General features: G+C 41.5%; 1 protein-coding gene across 1 annotated transcript in view; it reads left to right on the forward strand.

Annotated features, from left to right (window-relative positions):
• The window catches only part of PARD3B (par-3 family cell polarity regulator beta), a 799,946-nt gene that overhangs the window by 41,579 nt on the left and 740,557 nt on the right, over positions 1–17,810 (forward strand). Inside the window, exon 2 of the mRNA XM_075284374.1 lies at positions 7,919–8,020. Within this exon, the coding sequence (XP_075140475.1) occupies positions 7,919–8,020 (102 nt within the window). The remainder of the gene's footprint in view (positions 1–7,918; positions 8,021–17,810) is intronic.

A 17,810-nucleotide genomic window follows, 5' to 3' on the forward strand; every position in this document is an offset into this window, starting at 1 on the left:
ATGGACTGTCAGCCACCATGGGTACAGCTACCTTAAAGGCCTATGTGTAGGAGGAGCAGCGTAAAGGAGAAACAACTCTGGCGATATCCGTTACAGATTGGGTAACAACCGGTCCCACTCTGGTCGCTGAAATCCCACTGGATTTCTACCTAGAGGAACAACTGGAACCCGAGAGTAGGTCGATCATAGGATCTGTGCGGGATCCCTATTCATCTGCCAGGAGATGAGACCTTCATGTATCTGACATTTATGGCATATAGTATGGATATGCTCTAAAGGACTATGGTGCAAAACCTTACTAAGGTTCATTTACCAGTATGCTTGACTTGGTTCCTGTCATTCCTGAAACTCTTGCTTGTGTGTGTTTTTCGGTTTATGATCCTTTGATACCCTGGACTTCCTGTGATTATTGTAAAGCTAATGTATTGTAAAGCTAAATTGTTTGCCCTGTGTTGGTTACATACGTGAGCAATTTCCGGTATTAATATAAAACAAAGTTGTCTTTCTTGTTCCACCTCAATCCCTTTACCTTGGCAGTGTTTGCTGCATTCCTGTGGACCACACAGCACAGTTTTGCTCACCCTTGGCAGCTGCACACTAAGCACTTAAGATGTTTTCTCTGGAAAATCTTCTTGGCTAGATTTGGTTGTTTGTTATCAACTTAAGCTGCTAGTATCGTTTTTGCTCTGCTTCTACAGTATATGTAAAATCTAATACATTTTGCATTCTTGGAGGTAGTTTTAAATGCGCTATTGCCCAGCACAAATCTCATTTTTTCACTGTTATCTGAACAAGAACATGTTATGGTTGCAACTGTATTGTTCCAGTTTCCAAGTTGGAAAATAGTGTTTGATGGCAAAGTCCTAAATTCTATAGGATAGTGTCCCTAGAGCATCTTTTCGTATCACTCTGTAGTTCCTCACCTTCCTTCTAAAAATGTGTGACTAAATGAAATACTGTGTTCACTTGCCAAAATGATCTATCCATACACTCTATGATAGTCTGTAGGTTCATCTTGTATTCTGATCACTAATTCTGTATACCTTAAGATCTTGTGAACACGTGTGTGAGGTTTACATTATGTAGGTGTTCAACATCCATGAACAAAATTAAAGGGGTATTCTGATCTCTAAGATCATGTTTAACTTTGTAGCTTAACTGAATTTTTACTAAATCCATAGCTTTGTCTATCTAGCTCCACAGATGCTTCTGAATATGTCTCCTTAGTGTTTACAACTTGCTGCCTAGGCCTGGTTCACATCTGTGTCGGTAATCCGTTCGGGGAGTCCACATGCGGAGCCCCTTCCCAAACGGACTACTGAACACATTGACATGCAGTGTGCAGTGAAAGCACACGGACCCCATAGACCATAATGGGGTCCGTGTGCTTTCCGCTCGAGTCACGCAGACAGGAAAGTAGATTGTGAACTACTTTTCATGTCAGCATGTTCCATGCGGAGTCTGTATGGAAAGCACACAGACCCCATTATAGTCTATGGGGTTCATGTGCTTTCACTGTAAACCGCTTGTCAATGCATTTGGTAGTCCGTTCAGGGGAGTCCCCATGCGGACTCCCCCAAACGTATTACCGATGTAGATGTGAACCAGGCCGTAGGTTTCACACCCCCTCCACTGTTTATTGGCAGGCTGGTGATGTTAGGCCCTGTTCCTGCCTACCTGTTTTCCCTTCTCTTCAATGTGATTGACAGCTAATGGCACCTTCTGTCAGCTTGACAAAGAGCACATAACTGCTGATCCCCAATAAGGCTAGAACAGCACTTGATCAGTGCCTCTGTTTTTAATTTATGTAAATCCAAAGATAACACTCCACTCTTTACCAAGCATTGTCTCTGAGCATAGTTACATAGGAAGAATGTGCAAATCTGACGTCCATGATGTAATTAGGATGCCAGTGCCAGAGTCTGACATCCAATAGAGGGAGCTCCGTTTAACATCATGCCGACCTTCTCAGAGGCCTTTGTTTGCAATGATGTTGGGATTTTACCAGATACAGTCTCTCAGCCAAGGACCGCTGTTAGTATGGTTGATTAAAGTTCAACCAGGGAATGGGAAACGTTATGATGTTTTATACATTTCCATAAGCATCAGTGCTATTTAGGTCTAAAAACGCAATTAATCCTTTTTTGAAGCTGTCAGCTATGACTGCTGTGACCAGCTCTTTGGGTAGGCTATTCTGCAGATTCACAGTCATTTCAGTGAAGAAGCCTTGTCAGCTTTTGAGATTAAACTTATTTTTCTGCAGGCAGAGGGAGTGCCCCCTTTCTTTTGAGGGGATTTTACATGGAACAGTTTTTCCCATATTTCTTGTATGGGCCATTTATATTTTTACTAGGTTTATTGTATCTATCCCTAAATGTCTCTTCACCAGACTAAACATATATGCCCCTTATCAGTTTTGTGGCCTTCCACAGAACCTTTTCCAACTCTAGGACATCCTTTCTATGTACTGGTGCCCAAAACTGAACTGCATAATTCAGATGGGGCTGACTCAACGACTTCTAAAGTGTTAATATTACATTCCAGTCCTGTGAGTCCGTACCCCTTTTAATACAAGGCAGTTTCCCACTAGCCTTAGAAGCAGCTGATTGACATTTCATGCTGTAATTATATCATCTATAAGCTACAAGTACACCCAGGTCCTTCATGCTGATGGACTGATGTGTGCATCACACAGGCTAAGCCTGCTTACCAGCTTGTCACTGGGACCAGGAAGTAGAGGGGAGCGGAGCAAGGATAGCAGGTGAAACCGTTGGCCTGAGGTCCCATGTCGCGGAAAAGCTGCTTTTTTTAAAAAAAAACAAACAAACCTGAAGAGCGGCTTGAAAAGGAATGCAACAAAGTAAATTCTTAGATGTTTCCCCTCCTTTTAAAGGGGTATTCCCAACTCGCCTGCTCACTAACTTGCAAGCTGTGTGCTCTGTTCACTTCCTGGTTTTCTCGGTAAATTGGTGGCCGGGGTTTCACTTGCTGTCTCTCAGACAAAGCCAGCTCTGCGGATGGTTGTAAATAAATTAGCACAGTATCACTGGAAGATACACAATATGAAGCTGATGTAGCAGAGCTGGATTTAGTAGGTGATGAGAATCCCAAACTTACATGCTACATGACCAAGTGTCAGCTTGCAATAAACTCCATTTTAGGTCTGTGTTTACATACAGAGGTAACAGGCTCCCTGTCTCAGCTCTTATCAGCAAAAATCAATTAGCAGACTGATAACTGGAAGAGCAGGGAGATAACAGCTCAGAAATACAAGCACTGATCACTCAGCTCCCCCTCCCCTCCCGAGAGCAGGGAGCTACGTCACTTGTCCTGGGCGGAGAGATAAGATCATCCCCTGGTCCGTGGTTATGGAAACGCAGTGTAAACAATGAAGTGAATAATCTCAGATAGCAGCCAAACTAAGCAGTTTTGCTGAAGCAATGTATTTAGGAAAAGTCTTACATCCACATAAGCTAGCAGTATAGATAGGATCCTTGTGATGGGACAACCCCTTAAATTCACTCCTGACTTTCTCAAAAACTGCAACAAAAAATCACGGTTACCGTAATGTGTGGCCTTAGATGGGAATAACCTTTTAAAGGTGAAGACCCACATGGCTTAAACACGGAAATGCTTGCAGCATTGCATTTTTCTTGGAAATCACAGCATGTCAATTATGCCTATTGAAATGCTGGTGGTTTCCGTAATGTGTAATTGAAGCAGAAAGTCTGCAAGGGGAAACTCTGCAGGCTTTGTATGAGAAGCTTTGTGGGGAAAAACCGTGATGCGTTTCCACCACATTTTTTTCCTGCAGCGCTTTTTGGCTGTGGGCCACTGTGTGGAGCTTTAGCCTAAAGTTTACTAAACTGTCAAGCACTCCCTCTAGCCATATACCTGGTTATCGGTTGTCAAGAGAACTTTGGTGGAGGGTTTCCAAAAGATAAGAATTACTTTTTTATTTTATTTTATTTTTTTTAACGTATGAGCTATTTTGAAACCATTTTTATTGCCTTGAAGACCTTTTATGTTTGTGATTGTTGGACACTAGAGCTTGTTCAGATCTTGAAATACTTGTATAGAGTGACTGTACATTGATAGCTCTTGTCCTGATATTACTTGTATGTGATCACATGACATTCACGCAGGAATCCTAGCAGTGCAATTATTAAAATAATATATAATTCAGTAGGAATTAAGCATTGCCATGCTAACAAATGTCACCAAACTACATTTCCACAATTCATTACTAGAGATGAGCGAACACTAAAATGTTCGAGGTTCGAAATTCGATTCGAACAGCCGCTCACTGTTCGAGTGTTCGAATGGGTTTCGAACCCCATTATAGTCTATGGGGAACATATACTCGTTAAGGGGGAAACCCAAATTCGTGTCTGGAGGGTCACCAAGTCCACTATGACACCCCAGGAAATGATACCAACACCCTGGAATGACACTGGGACAGCAGGGGAAGCATGTCTGGGGGCATAAAAGTCACTTTATTTCATGGAAATCCCTGTCAGTTTGCGATTTTCGCAAGCTAACTTTTCCCCATAGAAATGCATTGGCCAGTGCTGATTGGCCAGAGTACGGAACTCGACCAATCAGCGCTGGCTCTGCTGGAGGAGGCGGAGTCTAAGATCGCTCCACACCAGTCTCCATTCAGGTCCGACCTTAGACTCCGCCTCCTCCGGCAGAGCCAGCGCTGATTGGCCAAAGGCTGGCCAATGCATTCCTATGCGAATGCAGAGACTTAGCAGTGCTGAGTCAGTTTTGCTCAACTACACATCTGATGCACACTTGGCACTGCTACATCAGATGTAGCAATCTGATGTAGCAGAGCCGAGGGTGCACTAGAACCCCTGTGCAAACTCAGTTCACGCTAATAGAATGCATTGGCCAGCGCTGATTGGCCAATGCATTCTATTAGCCCGATGAAGTAGAGCTGAATGTGTGTGCTAAGCACACACATTCAGCTCTACTTCATCGGGCTAATAGAATGCATTGGCCAGCGCTGATTGGCCAGAGTACGGAACTCGACCAATCAGCGCTGGCTCTGCTGGAGGAGGCGGAGTCTAAGATCGCTCCACACCAGTCTCCATTCAGGTCCGACCTTAGACTCCGCCTCCTCCAGCAGAGCCAGCGCTGATTGGCCGAATTCCGTACTCTGGCCAATCAGCACTGGCTAATGCATTGTATTGGCGTGATGAAGCAGTGCTGAATGTGTGTGCTTAGCACACACATTCAGCTCTACTTCATCGGGCTAATAGAATGCATTGGCCAATCAGCGCTGGCCAATGCATTCTATTAGCTTGATGAAGCAGAGTGTGCACAAGGGTTCAAGCGCACCCTCGGCTCTGATGTAGCAGAGCCGAGGGTGCACAAGGGTTCAAGCGCACCCTCGGCTCTGATGTAGCAGAGCCGAGGCTGCACAAGGGTTCAAGTGCACTGCTTCATCACGCCAATACAATGCATTAGCCAGTGCTGATTGGCCAGAGTACGGAATTTGGCCAATCAGCGCTGGCTCTGCTGGAGGAGGCGGAGTCTAAGGTCGGACCTGAATGGAGACTGGTGTGGAGCGATCTTAGACTCCGCCTCCTCCAGCAGAGCCAGCGCTGATTGGTCGAGTTCCGTACTCTGGCCAATCAGCGCTGGCCAATGCATCCCTATGGGAAAAAGTTTATCTCACAAAAATCACAATTACACACCCGATAGAGCCCCAAAAAGTTATTTTTAATAACATTCCCCCCTAAATAAAGGTTATCCCTAGCTATCCCTGCCTGTACAGCTATCCCTGTCTCATAGTCACAAAGTTCACATTCTCATATGACCCGGATTTGAAATCCACTATTCGTCTAAAATGGAGGTCACCTGATTTCGGCAGCCAATGACTTTTTCCAATTTTTTTCAATGCCCCCGGTGTCGTAGTTCCTGTCCCACCTCCCCTGCACTGTTATTGGTGCAAAAAAGGCGCCAGGGAAGGTGGGAGGGGAATCGAATTTTGGCGCACTTTACCACGCGGTGTTCGATTCGATTCGAACATAGCGAACACCCTGATATCCGATCGAACATGTGTTCGATAGAACACTGTTCGCTCATCTCTATTCATTACTAGAACAGACTAAACCCTTTATTTTGTCTTTGTCTGATACAAGCCTCCTTCCATACATTAGCTCTTAGTTAGAATGCAAGCAGGCGGCTTCACATTTATATAACTGTCTTTGTGCATCTCGGGATTTTGAGCCACGCTTTTTGGCAATCGCTCTTAACATTACAGTGCTGTAACACATACTAGGAACCTCTCATTTACACATGCCCAGACTCTCACCTAAATTTGATAAAAAGATTAGCCGAGGCAGAAATTCAATACATCTAATCAATCTGTCTTGTGCTAGGAGCAGTATTTTGGTACTGGCCTGTAAATGAGGAATTTTAATTCATTTTGACATGAAAATGTATTCTGTATTAAAGGTTACCTGTTGCTTAATCTTATATCCTTATAATTCTATGGCAAATAATTCATTACATTTTCAGATTCTATTAAAATCAATCTTATTCGGTGTACAGTGGAACCTCTGTGGGGGCAGCATAATAAAAATGCAGGGAAAAGTGAACTTTGGGGAGGGAGGGGGTCTTCTCAAAGATGTTTAGCAGTATGGTTAGTATATGGCGGAGCAATATCTGTCACGGGAAACCTGGAGTGTTCTTTTCAAAGAGGTAGTCTTTGGGAAAGGTTTCACTGAATATTGAAAAGTAATAGATTTCTCCTACATATAGAAGTAGTCTCCACCAAATGGACGGTCATCGTGTTTATTGTGTAAAAAGGCCACTTAAATACAAGGCGATGGGCAGCAGCAATACATGAAAGGGTTAGTGCAGGAGAACTTTCATTAGCAAAAACTACTTTAGTGTATAGGTCTTCAATTCCTTTCAAGAACTTTGGATTCCAGTTTCGCGTCTTGTCTCATTTGCAGCAGCTTTCGAGTCAGAACGCAACCGTTCACTATTATTAGGTGCAAAATTTTAACTCAACATTACGGTCAAACCACATGTAGCCTTTGCCTTACTGATGGCTTTTTTTATTGTATATTTAACGCATACAATAGAATGCCTTGTGAGGTCAAGCATCAAAAATTGATTCATGTATATGGTTGTGTTAAAAAACACTAAGCATGTTATATTTTGAAGAAAACATAGGGCAGCTGGACTGACTTGGGGTTTCTTTTCTTCTATATTTATTAAAATGGCTAGCTAACAGAGTACACTAACTAATCTTGTTATTTTATAGATTTTTTCAAGAAAACTTTACATAAATCAATATTACAAGCAAATATGAGCATCCTAAAGTACCATACGCATAGTGATTCCTAAAATGTTATCGAAAAGTTAAGATGCGCTTTAAAACTTAGAGATTGGCCTCTTTCAGACCAATATTGCGAAACAAATGTTATGGTTTGTGTAATAAAAAGATATACAATTTATACTGTCTGTAATGTTCTTTGACACTTCTTGGTTTTTAGATTTCTCTCCCTGCATACTCAATCATACAAAGCCTCAGCACAGCATCACGTAGGCTTCTAGGGGCAGCACCATCTCTTTTTTTGATCCTTCTCTCCATATTCTCCTAAATAATCTAAACAATAATAAGGCAAGTACGGGTATGTGGTTAGGAAGGCTGAACTATGAGCTTTATTATAATGGGAACCTGTCTAATTGTCAACCAGAGCTCTGATAACATTTTGTATGCCCCCTTTGGAGAGCCTATGTAGTACAGTACATTCAGTTTCAGGCATAGTTTCATTAGACGGTCAGAATGTGTCAACTTGACAAAACAGAATAGATAATCTGTAGGTAGATGATGACATTTTAAATTACAAGTGTCACTTTAATACAAACTTTTGAATATTTTTTTTGTCTTCAGGAACCAGGATACTGGGTGAAGATTCATCATTTAGAATACAAAGATGGAGGGATCTTAGACCCTGATGACATTGTGTCAGATGTTGTTGAAGACAAGGACAAGGTAGGATAAAATTATAAAATGTATTTTCTTTATGCAATGAATAATCCACGATTGTCTGTTAGTTTTAACGTTGGCCACTAAAGTACATACAATAGTCTTACTCTTTCAGTATTTTACATTTTGTCATTTATGTTCTGTATTACCATTTGACACAACCTCTTATAGCATGCACAGACTTTTGTGGGATTTACTGCACCACTGTATCATGCCATGTAATTTTTTTTGTCTGGTTCCATATGCCAAAATTATGTCATACTCATTCTATAGAATACAACTAAACTATTTTCAACAGAAGCGTTGAACAAACTCTGCAAGCCTCTGCACAGATTTGCTGTTAGAATTCACATTTTCACCAATTGCTGGGGTTTATGTTCACAAGATCCCAGTGGTGTCATACTGCAGGTGGCTTTGATTCACATTAGTTCACATTTCATCACTTTGCTCTCGAGGAGTTACTATAGATGTCAAACTGAACGGCTAATATGGAATTCAGATTAGTGTGAGTAAGTAAACTCTTATTCTTCATATAGATATATTGGGGAAATATATAAAGACTGATGTTCTGTAAGCCAATCTTAAAGAATTCCCTCCACTGGTGCTAAAAGGCCCTCTTAGTAATTCAGGTGCTCTCCAGTGTGTCAGAATGGAAATATAAGCCATTAAAGGGATCCTATCACTCAGACATGATTTTTTTCTAAGAACCAGGTCGGAATAGCCTAAAGAAAGGCTATTCGTCTCCTAACTTTCGTCGTCTTCTCCGCACCGCTGTTCGCCTACAATCCTGATTCTTGTCGTATGCTAATGAGCTATCTCGCAGCACTAGGGGTGAGCCACAGTGCTCAGAGAGCACTTAGGGCGTCCCCAGTGCTGCGAGAGAACTCTCTCCAGCGCCGCCTCCTCTTCTTCAGCAGCGTCATCTTCAGCCTCTTCTTCTGGCGGCGTCTTCTTACTTCTAGACCTCGGGCCTTGGGCAGAGCAGACTGCACATGCCCACTGGCCGCAAGAAAATGGCTGCTTCCAATACGGTGCAATCGGCCATTTTCAGCATTGGGGACGCCCCCAGTTCTGTCTGAGCGCTGGAGCCCGCCCCCAGTGCTGCGAGAGAGCTCATTAGCATACCGACAAGAACCGGGATTGTAGGCGAACGGCGACGCAGAGAAGACGACGAAAGGTAGGAGACGAATAGCCTTTCTTAAGTCTATTCCAATGTGGTACTTAGAAAAAATCATGTCTGAGTGATAGGATTACTTTAAGGAACAGGTGTAGATTTCCTATATAGCTCATGACCGTTTTCTGGTGTAAGTTATAGTAAAATTGTAGGGCTGTGGCATTTTGGCTTACTTTTCGTGAAAAAAACCCTGAAAACTGGCGAGCAAGAATAGGGAAGTAGTGTATCTTTGGCATGGCGCAAAAAAGGCCTGTGCTGAAGAGTTGCGCCGCAACTATTTCCATATCTACCATCTTTCTGGTATAGATGGAGTAGTAAATTCCCTCCATCGTTTTGTAATGATACACTGCTATATACGGCACAAAATATATGTATCCATATAAACTAGAAAGGTCTAGTGACACTTTTGAGTGAGCTTTTCCACAATAAAGTTTTACTCACTTGTATGAAGAATAACTCATTCCTGGTCTCTCCTTAGTTCAGGAACACCAAACACAAATCTCATTGTGCAGATCCTAGTTTATGGAGTCAAGCTTTACTAGTCTGTTGGTCAAATGATGTACTATCAAAAATATATGCTTGACAACGGTATAAAATGGATTGTGTGTTTTTGGGTGACCTGCTTTATCAAATATCAAGATTTAATAAATACACCAGTGTTCATAAACGTGCCTTCTTAAAGTGAAACTTTGGGCTAATTTTGATAATAAGTAAAATAACTATACAAGAGTTAATTAACATATGACTGATAAATCGTTTACTCTGGTTCCTTAAAGCCCTTTCATGTCCTTGGGCACACACACACTTTTATATGCCGCTAGAAAGCTGAGAGTTCGCTGAATTCAGCGCACTATCAGCTTTCCTGTTACGTGCCCCGAGGCTGGAGATATTGATGCCGTTACTGATATCTCTTCACTGTCGGAAGGACGTTCCTGACTGTCTAGCTGGGCTTTGAGGAACGCCCCTCCTGACAGTACTTGTCCATAATTCTGTACTGTCAGAGAAGGTGTTCCTTACCACCCAGCCATGACGCTAAGCTGTGAGGAAGCAGCGTTCTATCTGCTTTCTAGTGGTATATAAAACCATATGTGCCTGAGGACATGAAAGATCCTCTTTAAGTGCAAGGTGCTGTGTACACTACAACTTATTTACACCTATATTTAATAATACAGTTTATGTAAAACATGAAGCAGAATATTACTAGAATTAAGTAAGAATGACGAAGTACTGAGTGCATGCAGGGGGAAGGGAGAACAGGAAGTCTGTGCAGTGAAGCCTCAGCCAATAGGAGGAGAGCACTGAGTGATGTCTGATGAGGAGCGTTGTTTTGGTATCGTCTGCATAGCACAGTAAACCTAGTTCAGCTTTTCTTTTTGTTCTATTGAGCCATTACAGAAGCAGAACAGCGGATCCTAAAACTGTTAGAATGAATGATACAAACAGAACACTTTCCATTTCATATCACGGTTGACTACAGTGTTAAGAAAATAGGCAGAAAGTGTTTTCCATTGGATTTGAGTTTCTTTTAGGCTATGTAGACTTTTTTTTTTTTTGTTGTCTATCTGGTATACAGTCCATCTAAAATTGTGGATAAAAGGTCCAGCAAAGCCTTATTTCAGAAAATAATGTACTCTCAAAGGTCCACATTTTAGTCAGTGGGTGCTTGGGAATCCACTATTATCTGTCATTAGAGAGTTCTTCTGGCCGTACACACATGCCCTTAGTCTGAATAATCGCAGCATGTTCCTTTTTTTGTTTTCCTTCTTGCTAAAAAGAAAAAAAACATACAAATCTAAAAACCAATGTCAGGTTCCTTCCATCTGTTATCTTAAGATTTCAGTCAATCATGACTAACAAATGGAAAGTGATCCGTCTGTATCAGTCATTGTGACAGTTTTACAGTCCATTATTCTCATCGCTCCTCTGGAATGTAAAACTGTTTACATATCTATATATATATATATATATATATATCTATATATATCTATATATATCTATATATATATATATATATATATATATTTAATATAAGGATCTGTAGTGTATAGAGCACCTTCAAACTTAGATTTGACGGTCCAAAGAGACTATTAACTGCATGACTATATTCGGTCCATTTTACAAACTATGACGTTTCCTCAAGTTTCGCAGTAAGGTTTATGACAAATGTGACATTCAAAAAAAGAAAAGCCACATGCATATTATAGCTGTGGAATGTGAGCTGTCGTGATAGGAGTGAAAATCTACACCAAAACCTGACTGCATTCCGAACAAAACATAGGCTACGGACAGAATTGCGAAGAGCTATATGTTCCTTGTCTTACTGTGTACACTGTATACTCTCAAGCATAGAGAACAGACGAGATCGCTACGCACTGCAAAGTTTTGGCTGCACATTAGAGCTCTCTTTGGGTTGTTCTATATTGCAGTCTTTTGTCTTTAGATATCACGATCACCGCAACCTAATTTGTACAAAGACAAGAAAAGCAAATTTGAAAGGTTCTCATTTTCAGTTTTTCTGAACAAATACTTCCTTAACAATCTGGTTTCATATTCTGTGCCGCCTTTATCTGCAAAAAATGAAAGACGCTTTACCATTTTTTCTTAATAAACAATCCATCCTATACAGTTTGAAGCCTTGGCATGTCGATGAGCTTAAAGGAAACTAGATCCCTCCTCTTAAGTTTCTGCTCCAGTCCATTATATATTACAGTGAATAAGATGAATACCAGTCTTGACTCTCACAAGGTCAGTTGGTGAAAATATGTTTAATTCATCGAATTAAATGTGTTTTATTCCAGGCCCTTGGGCTGTCCAGAATATATAGCTTTTGTTTCTGTACAGACATTTTCAGTAAGACTGACGTTCTTTATAAATATATTGACATTTATTTTCTGGCATACCCTTTGATTCATTTTTGAGCAACCTTTTTTTCTACTTGCATAACACATGTCATGTAACGCTACCTACCTTCCATCTCCGGTGTGCTTTCCAATAAAATCAGCAGATTTACTCCTTGTATCCTGCTTGATGTGTGGATAGCATATCTTACTGTGTGACAAACAGATAAAACCACTCCCTGTAAGTGACCCTAGGAGGAGTCTGGGACATGTGTCAGATCAGATATTAGATTCAGGGCTGAGGTTCCCTGCAACTCCACAATATTATATTTATTATTATTGTGTGTCATCTGTATTAAATGGGTTTTTCCCACTAATAAACCCTATACTCGCTCACCTTGGGTCTGTCTATTGGTACTCACAATGAGCATGAGACTAGGGGTTCCCAAAGCCACTACGTGAATGGAGTGTTAGAGTGCATGCATAACCACTGTGTCATTCACTTCTAGGACTGATATAGAGTACAGCGCCGGTCAGTGCGTCCTATAGCCTTATTCACACTGCAGACTTTCTTGTGATTGCTGGGTGTCTGATCTGAGACCCCTGTGGATTGGGGATGATTATTGTTAAAGGGGTTATGCCATGAAAAATATTTATCCTCCATCTCTAGAATATTAACCGGTTAAGGACCGCTGGCCGTAAATTTACGGCCAGCAGTCCTGGTCTCTAAGACCAGCCGATTGTAAATTTACGGCTGGTCTTCAGAGACTCACTAGGCAGGGGGTGGGGCGGGGGGAGGGCAGGGGTTAGGTGTTACTAACACCTAACCACCCCCTCAACAACATTCAGTCGGACTCAGTTCCGACTGAACGTTTTAACCCTTTCGATCGTGCCGTGAAACATCACGGCGCGATCGAAAGGGATCCGCCGCATATTGAAGCTGATCGGCACCCCCCGCGGCGAGATCGGGGGGTGCCGATGTCAGTAGAAGGTAGTCTGGGGTCTGGCCAGTGACCCCAGACTACCGGAGCCCCCACATACCTGGTTGATCCTGCCGACCGATGGAGGAAGTGAGCGATGTGTCTCACTTCCTCTGCTGCTTGCAGGACACGAGCAGGCTCATGTCCTGCTCGTGTCCTGCAAGCTACTATACAAAATCAGTTGATGCTTTCATGAAAGCATCAACTGATTCAAGTGTCCTAAAGGGACACATGAAAAAGTTAAAAAAAAAAAAAAGTTAAAAAAAAAAAAGTGTATGAAAAAAGTAATAAAGTTATAAAGCCCAAAAATCCCTTTTTCTCTATACAAAATGAACTATATAAAAAAGTACTAAAAATTAATAAAAACAATGCATATTTGGTATCGCCGCGTCCGTAACAACCTGTACAATAAAACTGAAATAATATTTAATGTATACGGTGTACATCTGAAAAAAAACCCGGAAAAAACCCGCCAGAAGTAGTGATTTTTCACCATATCACCTTACAAAATATGCTATAAAAAGTGATCAAAAAATCATATGCACCCCACAACAGTACCAATAAAAAGCGCAGGTTGTCCCGCAAAAAATAAGCCCTCAACCAACACTGTCAACCGAAAAATAAAAATGTTACGCCTCTCATAAGATGGCGATGCAAAAATCACTGATTTATGTCCCCAAATGTGTTTTTGTTCTGCAGAATTAGTATCGCATAAAAAAAATACTATAAATGAGGTATCGCCGTAACCGTACCGACCCGCAGAATAAAGGGAACATGTTACTTTTACTGTGCGCTGCATGGCGAAAAATTTAAAGGGTACAACTCAATGCCAGGATTTTATTTTTTTTTTTAAATCCAGCAAGAAAGAGTTAATAAAATGTATTCAGTATGTTGTAGGCACCCAAAAATGGTGTCATTACAAAATATATCACATCCCGCAAACAACAAGCCCTTATATGGCCGCGTCACCAAAAGAATAAAGAAAATATAGCATCTACCAATGTGAAGACAAAAAAACCCAAAATCGCCAAATTATTAGAATACAACTGGCGGCGTCAGGAAGGGAATGTATAAGCTGTGTCAGTGTACTTCAGGAGACTGGAAACGGAGAGTAAACAGGATGGCACTGCTAAATATACGGATGTGAGTCCTGGTAAACTGGAGGTATATATGAGGAATAAAACCTTTTGTATTGAGAGCCGTGGGGGTGCTCAACAACCAGAAATAGAGCACTGTGGCAATAACAAAATAGTAGAAAAATTGGAAGGGCACTCACCCACGTCGAGGCTCGTCTTTGTAAAAAACTTCTTTATTTGATGCGATACATATCTAAAAGCAATAAGTGCAGGGAGGGAAGAACAGCATGCAAAGGCAAAAGGCGGGTGAGTGCCCTTCCAATTTTTCTACTATTTTGTACTTCAGGAGACACCCCAGATTTACAGTTTACAAGGGAAAGACACCAGAAGTGACCCCCAAAATGAGCCCCAGAGTGACTCCCCCAATCATAGGAGCTACTGGGACATAGTAGGGAATTTGGTGTCTGCAATGTACTCCGCACCGCTTACACATTCCCTCTTCGCCATCCGCTGTGCAGTCATGTCCGGGATACTAATACTCACTACACCCCCTGAGAAATTCTTTGAGGGGTGCAGTTTTCAAAATGGGGTCACTCCTTTGGGGAATCCACTTTTCTGGTACCTTACAGGCTCTACAAACATGGCATGGCGTCCAGATACCAAACATCTGAATCTGTACTCCAAAAGCCTCATCGCGCTCCTTCCCTTCTGCGCCCTGCTGTGCGCCCAAACTGCAGTTTATGCCACATGTATGACACATGTATGACACTGGTGTACCCGGGATAACGGACGTAATGTCATATGTGGGTATAAACTGATATTAGGGCACAGCCGGACACAGAATGGAAGAAGGGTTATTGGGTTTTTGGAGCGCAGACGGTTTGGTTTTTGGATGCCATGACACTTTTGCAGAGACCCTAAACTTGCCCCTACAAAATGGGGTTTACAGTTACCTCCAGGTCTCTCCAAAAGGAACATGGCCCCCAGAAAGTCCCTCTAAATCTGTACCCCAAAAGCTAAAAAGCGCAGTGCTCCTTCCCTTCTGAGCCCTCCTGTGTGCCCAAGCAGCAGTTTACACCCACATATATATATTTTTTGCCCCTCGGGATGGCCCCTTAATAGTTTTAGGAGTGCAGGTCTCTGACAACACAAAGTGGGTGCAATGTATGGGGCACCGAAATGGCATATTTCTTTCAAAATTTAAATTTTCATTTTGGACATTCATTTTTTGGAAGCATTTTAGGCACAAAATGATAATACCCCTTGATTCATTCCTTGACAGGTGTAGTTTCTAAAATGGGGTCACAATGGGGGGTTTCCATTGTATTGATACTTTAGGGGCTCAGCAAATGAGACATGGCACCTGAAAACTATTCCAGCCACATCTGCCCTCCAAAATCCAAATAGCTCTCTTTCCATTCTGAGCCCCACCATGTACCCATACAGCAGATTATGGCCACATATGGGGTATTGCCGTGTTCAGGAGAAATTTTGTAACAAACTGTGGGGGGCTTTTAATTCTTTAACTACTTGCAAAATTAAAAATATGGCGCTAAATGGACGATTTATTGGGAAAAAAAGTAATTTTTCATTTTTACATCCCAATGTTAATAAAATCTGTGAAACAGCTGTGTGGCCAAAATGCTCAGTATACCCCTAGATAAATTCTATGAGTGGTGTAGTTTCCAAAATGGGGTCACTTTTAGGGGGTTTCCACTGTATTGGTACTTTAGGGGCTCTGCAAATGCGACATGGGACTTGAAAAATATTCCAGCAAAATCTGTCCTTCAAAAGCCAAATAGCCCTCTTTCCATTCTGAGCCCCGCCATGTTCCCATACAGCAGATTATGACCCCATATGGGGCATTTCCGTGTTCAGGAGAAATTGTTTAACGAACTTTATGGAGCTTTTTCCCCTTTATCCTCTTGTGAAAATGAAAAATTTGGGGCTAAATTGACAGTTTATTGGAAAAAAAGTAATTTTTCATTTTCATGCCCCAATGTTAATAAAATCTGTGAAACAGCTGTAGGGTCAAAATGCTCACTCTACCCTTTAATATGTTCTGTGGGGGGTGTAGTTTCCAAAATGGGGTCACTTTTAGGGGGTTTCCACTGTATTGGTACTCTAGGGGCTCTGCAAATGAGACATGGCACCTAAAATTATTCCAGCAAAATCTGCCATCCAAAAGCCAAATAGCGCTCTTTCCATTCCAAGCCCCGCCATGTACCCATACAGCAGAATATGGCCACACATGGGGTATTGCCGTGTTCAGGAGAAATTGTTTAACAAATTGTGGGGGGCTTTTACTCCTTTATCCCCTTGTGAAAATTAAAACTTTGGGGATAAAGTGACATTTTAGTAATTTTTCATTTACACATCCCAATGTTAGTAAAATCTGTGAAACAACTGTAGGGTCAAAATGCTGACTATACCCCTTGATGAATTCTGTGAGGGGTGTAGATTCTAAAATGGGGTCACTTTTGGGGGGTTTCCATTGTTTTGGTACTCTAGGGGCTCTGCAAATGAGGCATGGTGCCTGAAAATTATTCCAGCAAAATCTGCTGTTCACACACCCAGTGTCGCTCCTTCCCTTCCATGCACTGCTGTGTACCCAAAAATCAGTTTACGCCCACATGTGGGGTATTTCTGTGCACGGGAGAAATTGCATAACAAAATGTGAGATGCATTTTCTCCTTTAACCCTTTGTGAATGTGTTAATTTTAGGTCTAAATGAATGTATTAATGAAAAAAAATAAAATGTCTAAATTTCACTGCCATATTATTTTTATTCTTATGAAAAACTTAAAGGGTTAACAAACATCCCAAATGCTGTTTTGAATAATTTGAGGGGTGTAGTTTTGAAAATGGGGTGATTTATGGGGGTTTCTATTATACAGGCCTTTATAATTCCTTACAGAACTGAAGCGGTCCCTAAAAAATTGGTTTGGGGAATTTTCTTGCAAATCTAGAAAATCGCTGTTACACTTGTAAGCCTTGTAACATCCAAAATGAATTAAAAGACAATCAAAAGATGATGCCAATATAAAGCAGAGATATGGGAGATAATATTTATTTATGTATTTGGGTGGTATGACTATCTGCCTGAAAAGCAGAGAATTTCACATTTTGAAAATTGCAATTTTTTCCAAATTTCCATCAAATTTCCTAGTTTTTTTTATAAATAAATACACAAATATTGATTAATATTTACCACTAACATGAAGTATAATGTGTTACGAAAAAAACAGTCTCAAAACCACTTGTGTAAGTTAAACCGTCTCAAAGTTATTGCCATTTAAAGTGACACATGTCAGTTTTGAAAAAAAAGGCCTGGTCTTTAACATACTTTTGGGCCTGGTCCTTAACCGGTTAATTTATGTATTTTGCTTGGTTATATAGCGCCAACATATTCTGGAGTGCTTTACAGATTTTGTGAACACTATCTCAAGTAAGGCTATCTTTGGGCTAGTTCACATGGGGATAAGCGCCGCGTATTTTGGTCCTGATTCTGATGCTGCATCAGAATTGGACCAAAATGCGCCTGCCACGACAGTCGCGGCTCCGCCCTCCGGAGTAGGCTCAAATGAATGGATCTAGTCCGGAGGGTGCTGTCGGGAGGCGGACGTCAGGGCTGAATCAGCCATGGAATCCGCCTGAAGAAAGGGCAGCTCGCTTTTTTTTCCGTGAGTGGGAACATACCGCTCATGGAAAAAAGTAAGCTAGCGATCT

Source organism: Leptodactylus fuscus, chromosome 8 (genome assembly GCF_031893055.1).
Source record: "Leptodactylus fuscus isolate aLepFus1 chromosome 8, aLepFus1.hap2, whole genome shotgun sequence".
NCBI lineage: Eukaryota > Metazoa > Chordata > Amphibia > Anura > Leptodactylidae > Leptodactylus > Leptodactylus fuscus.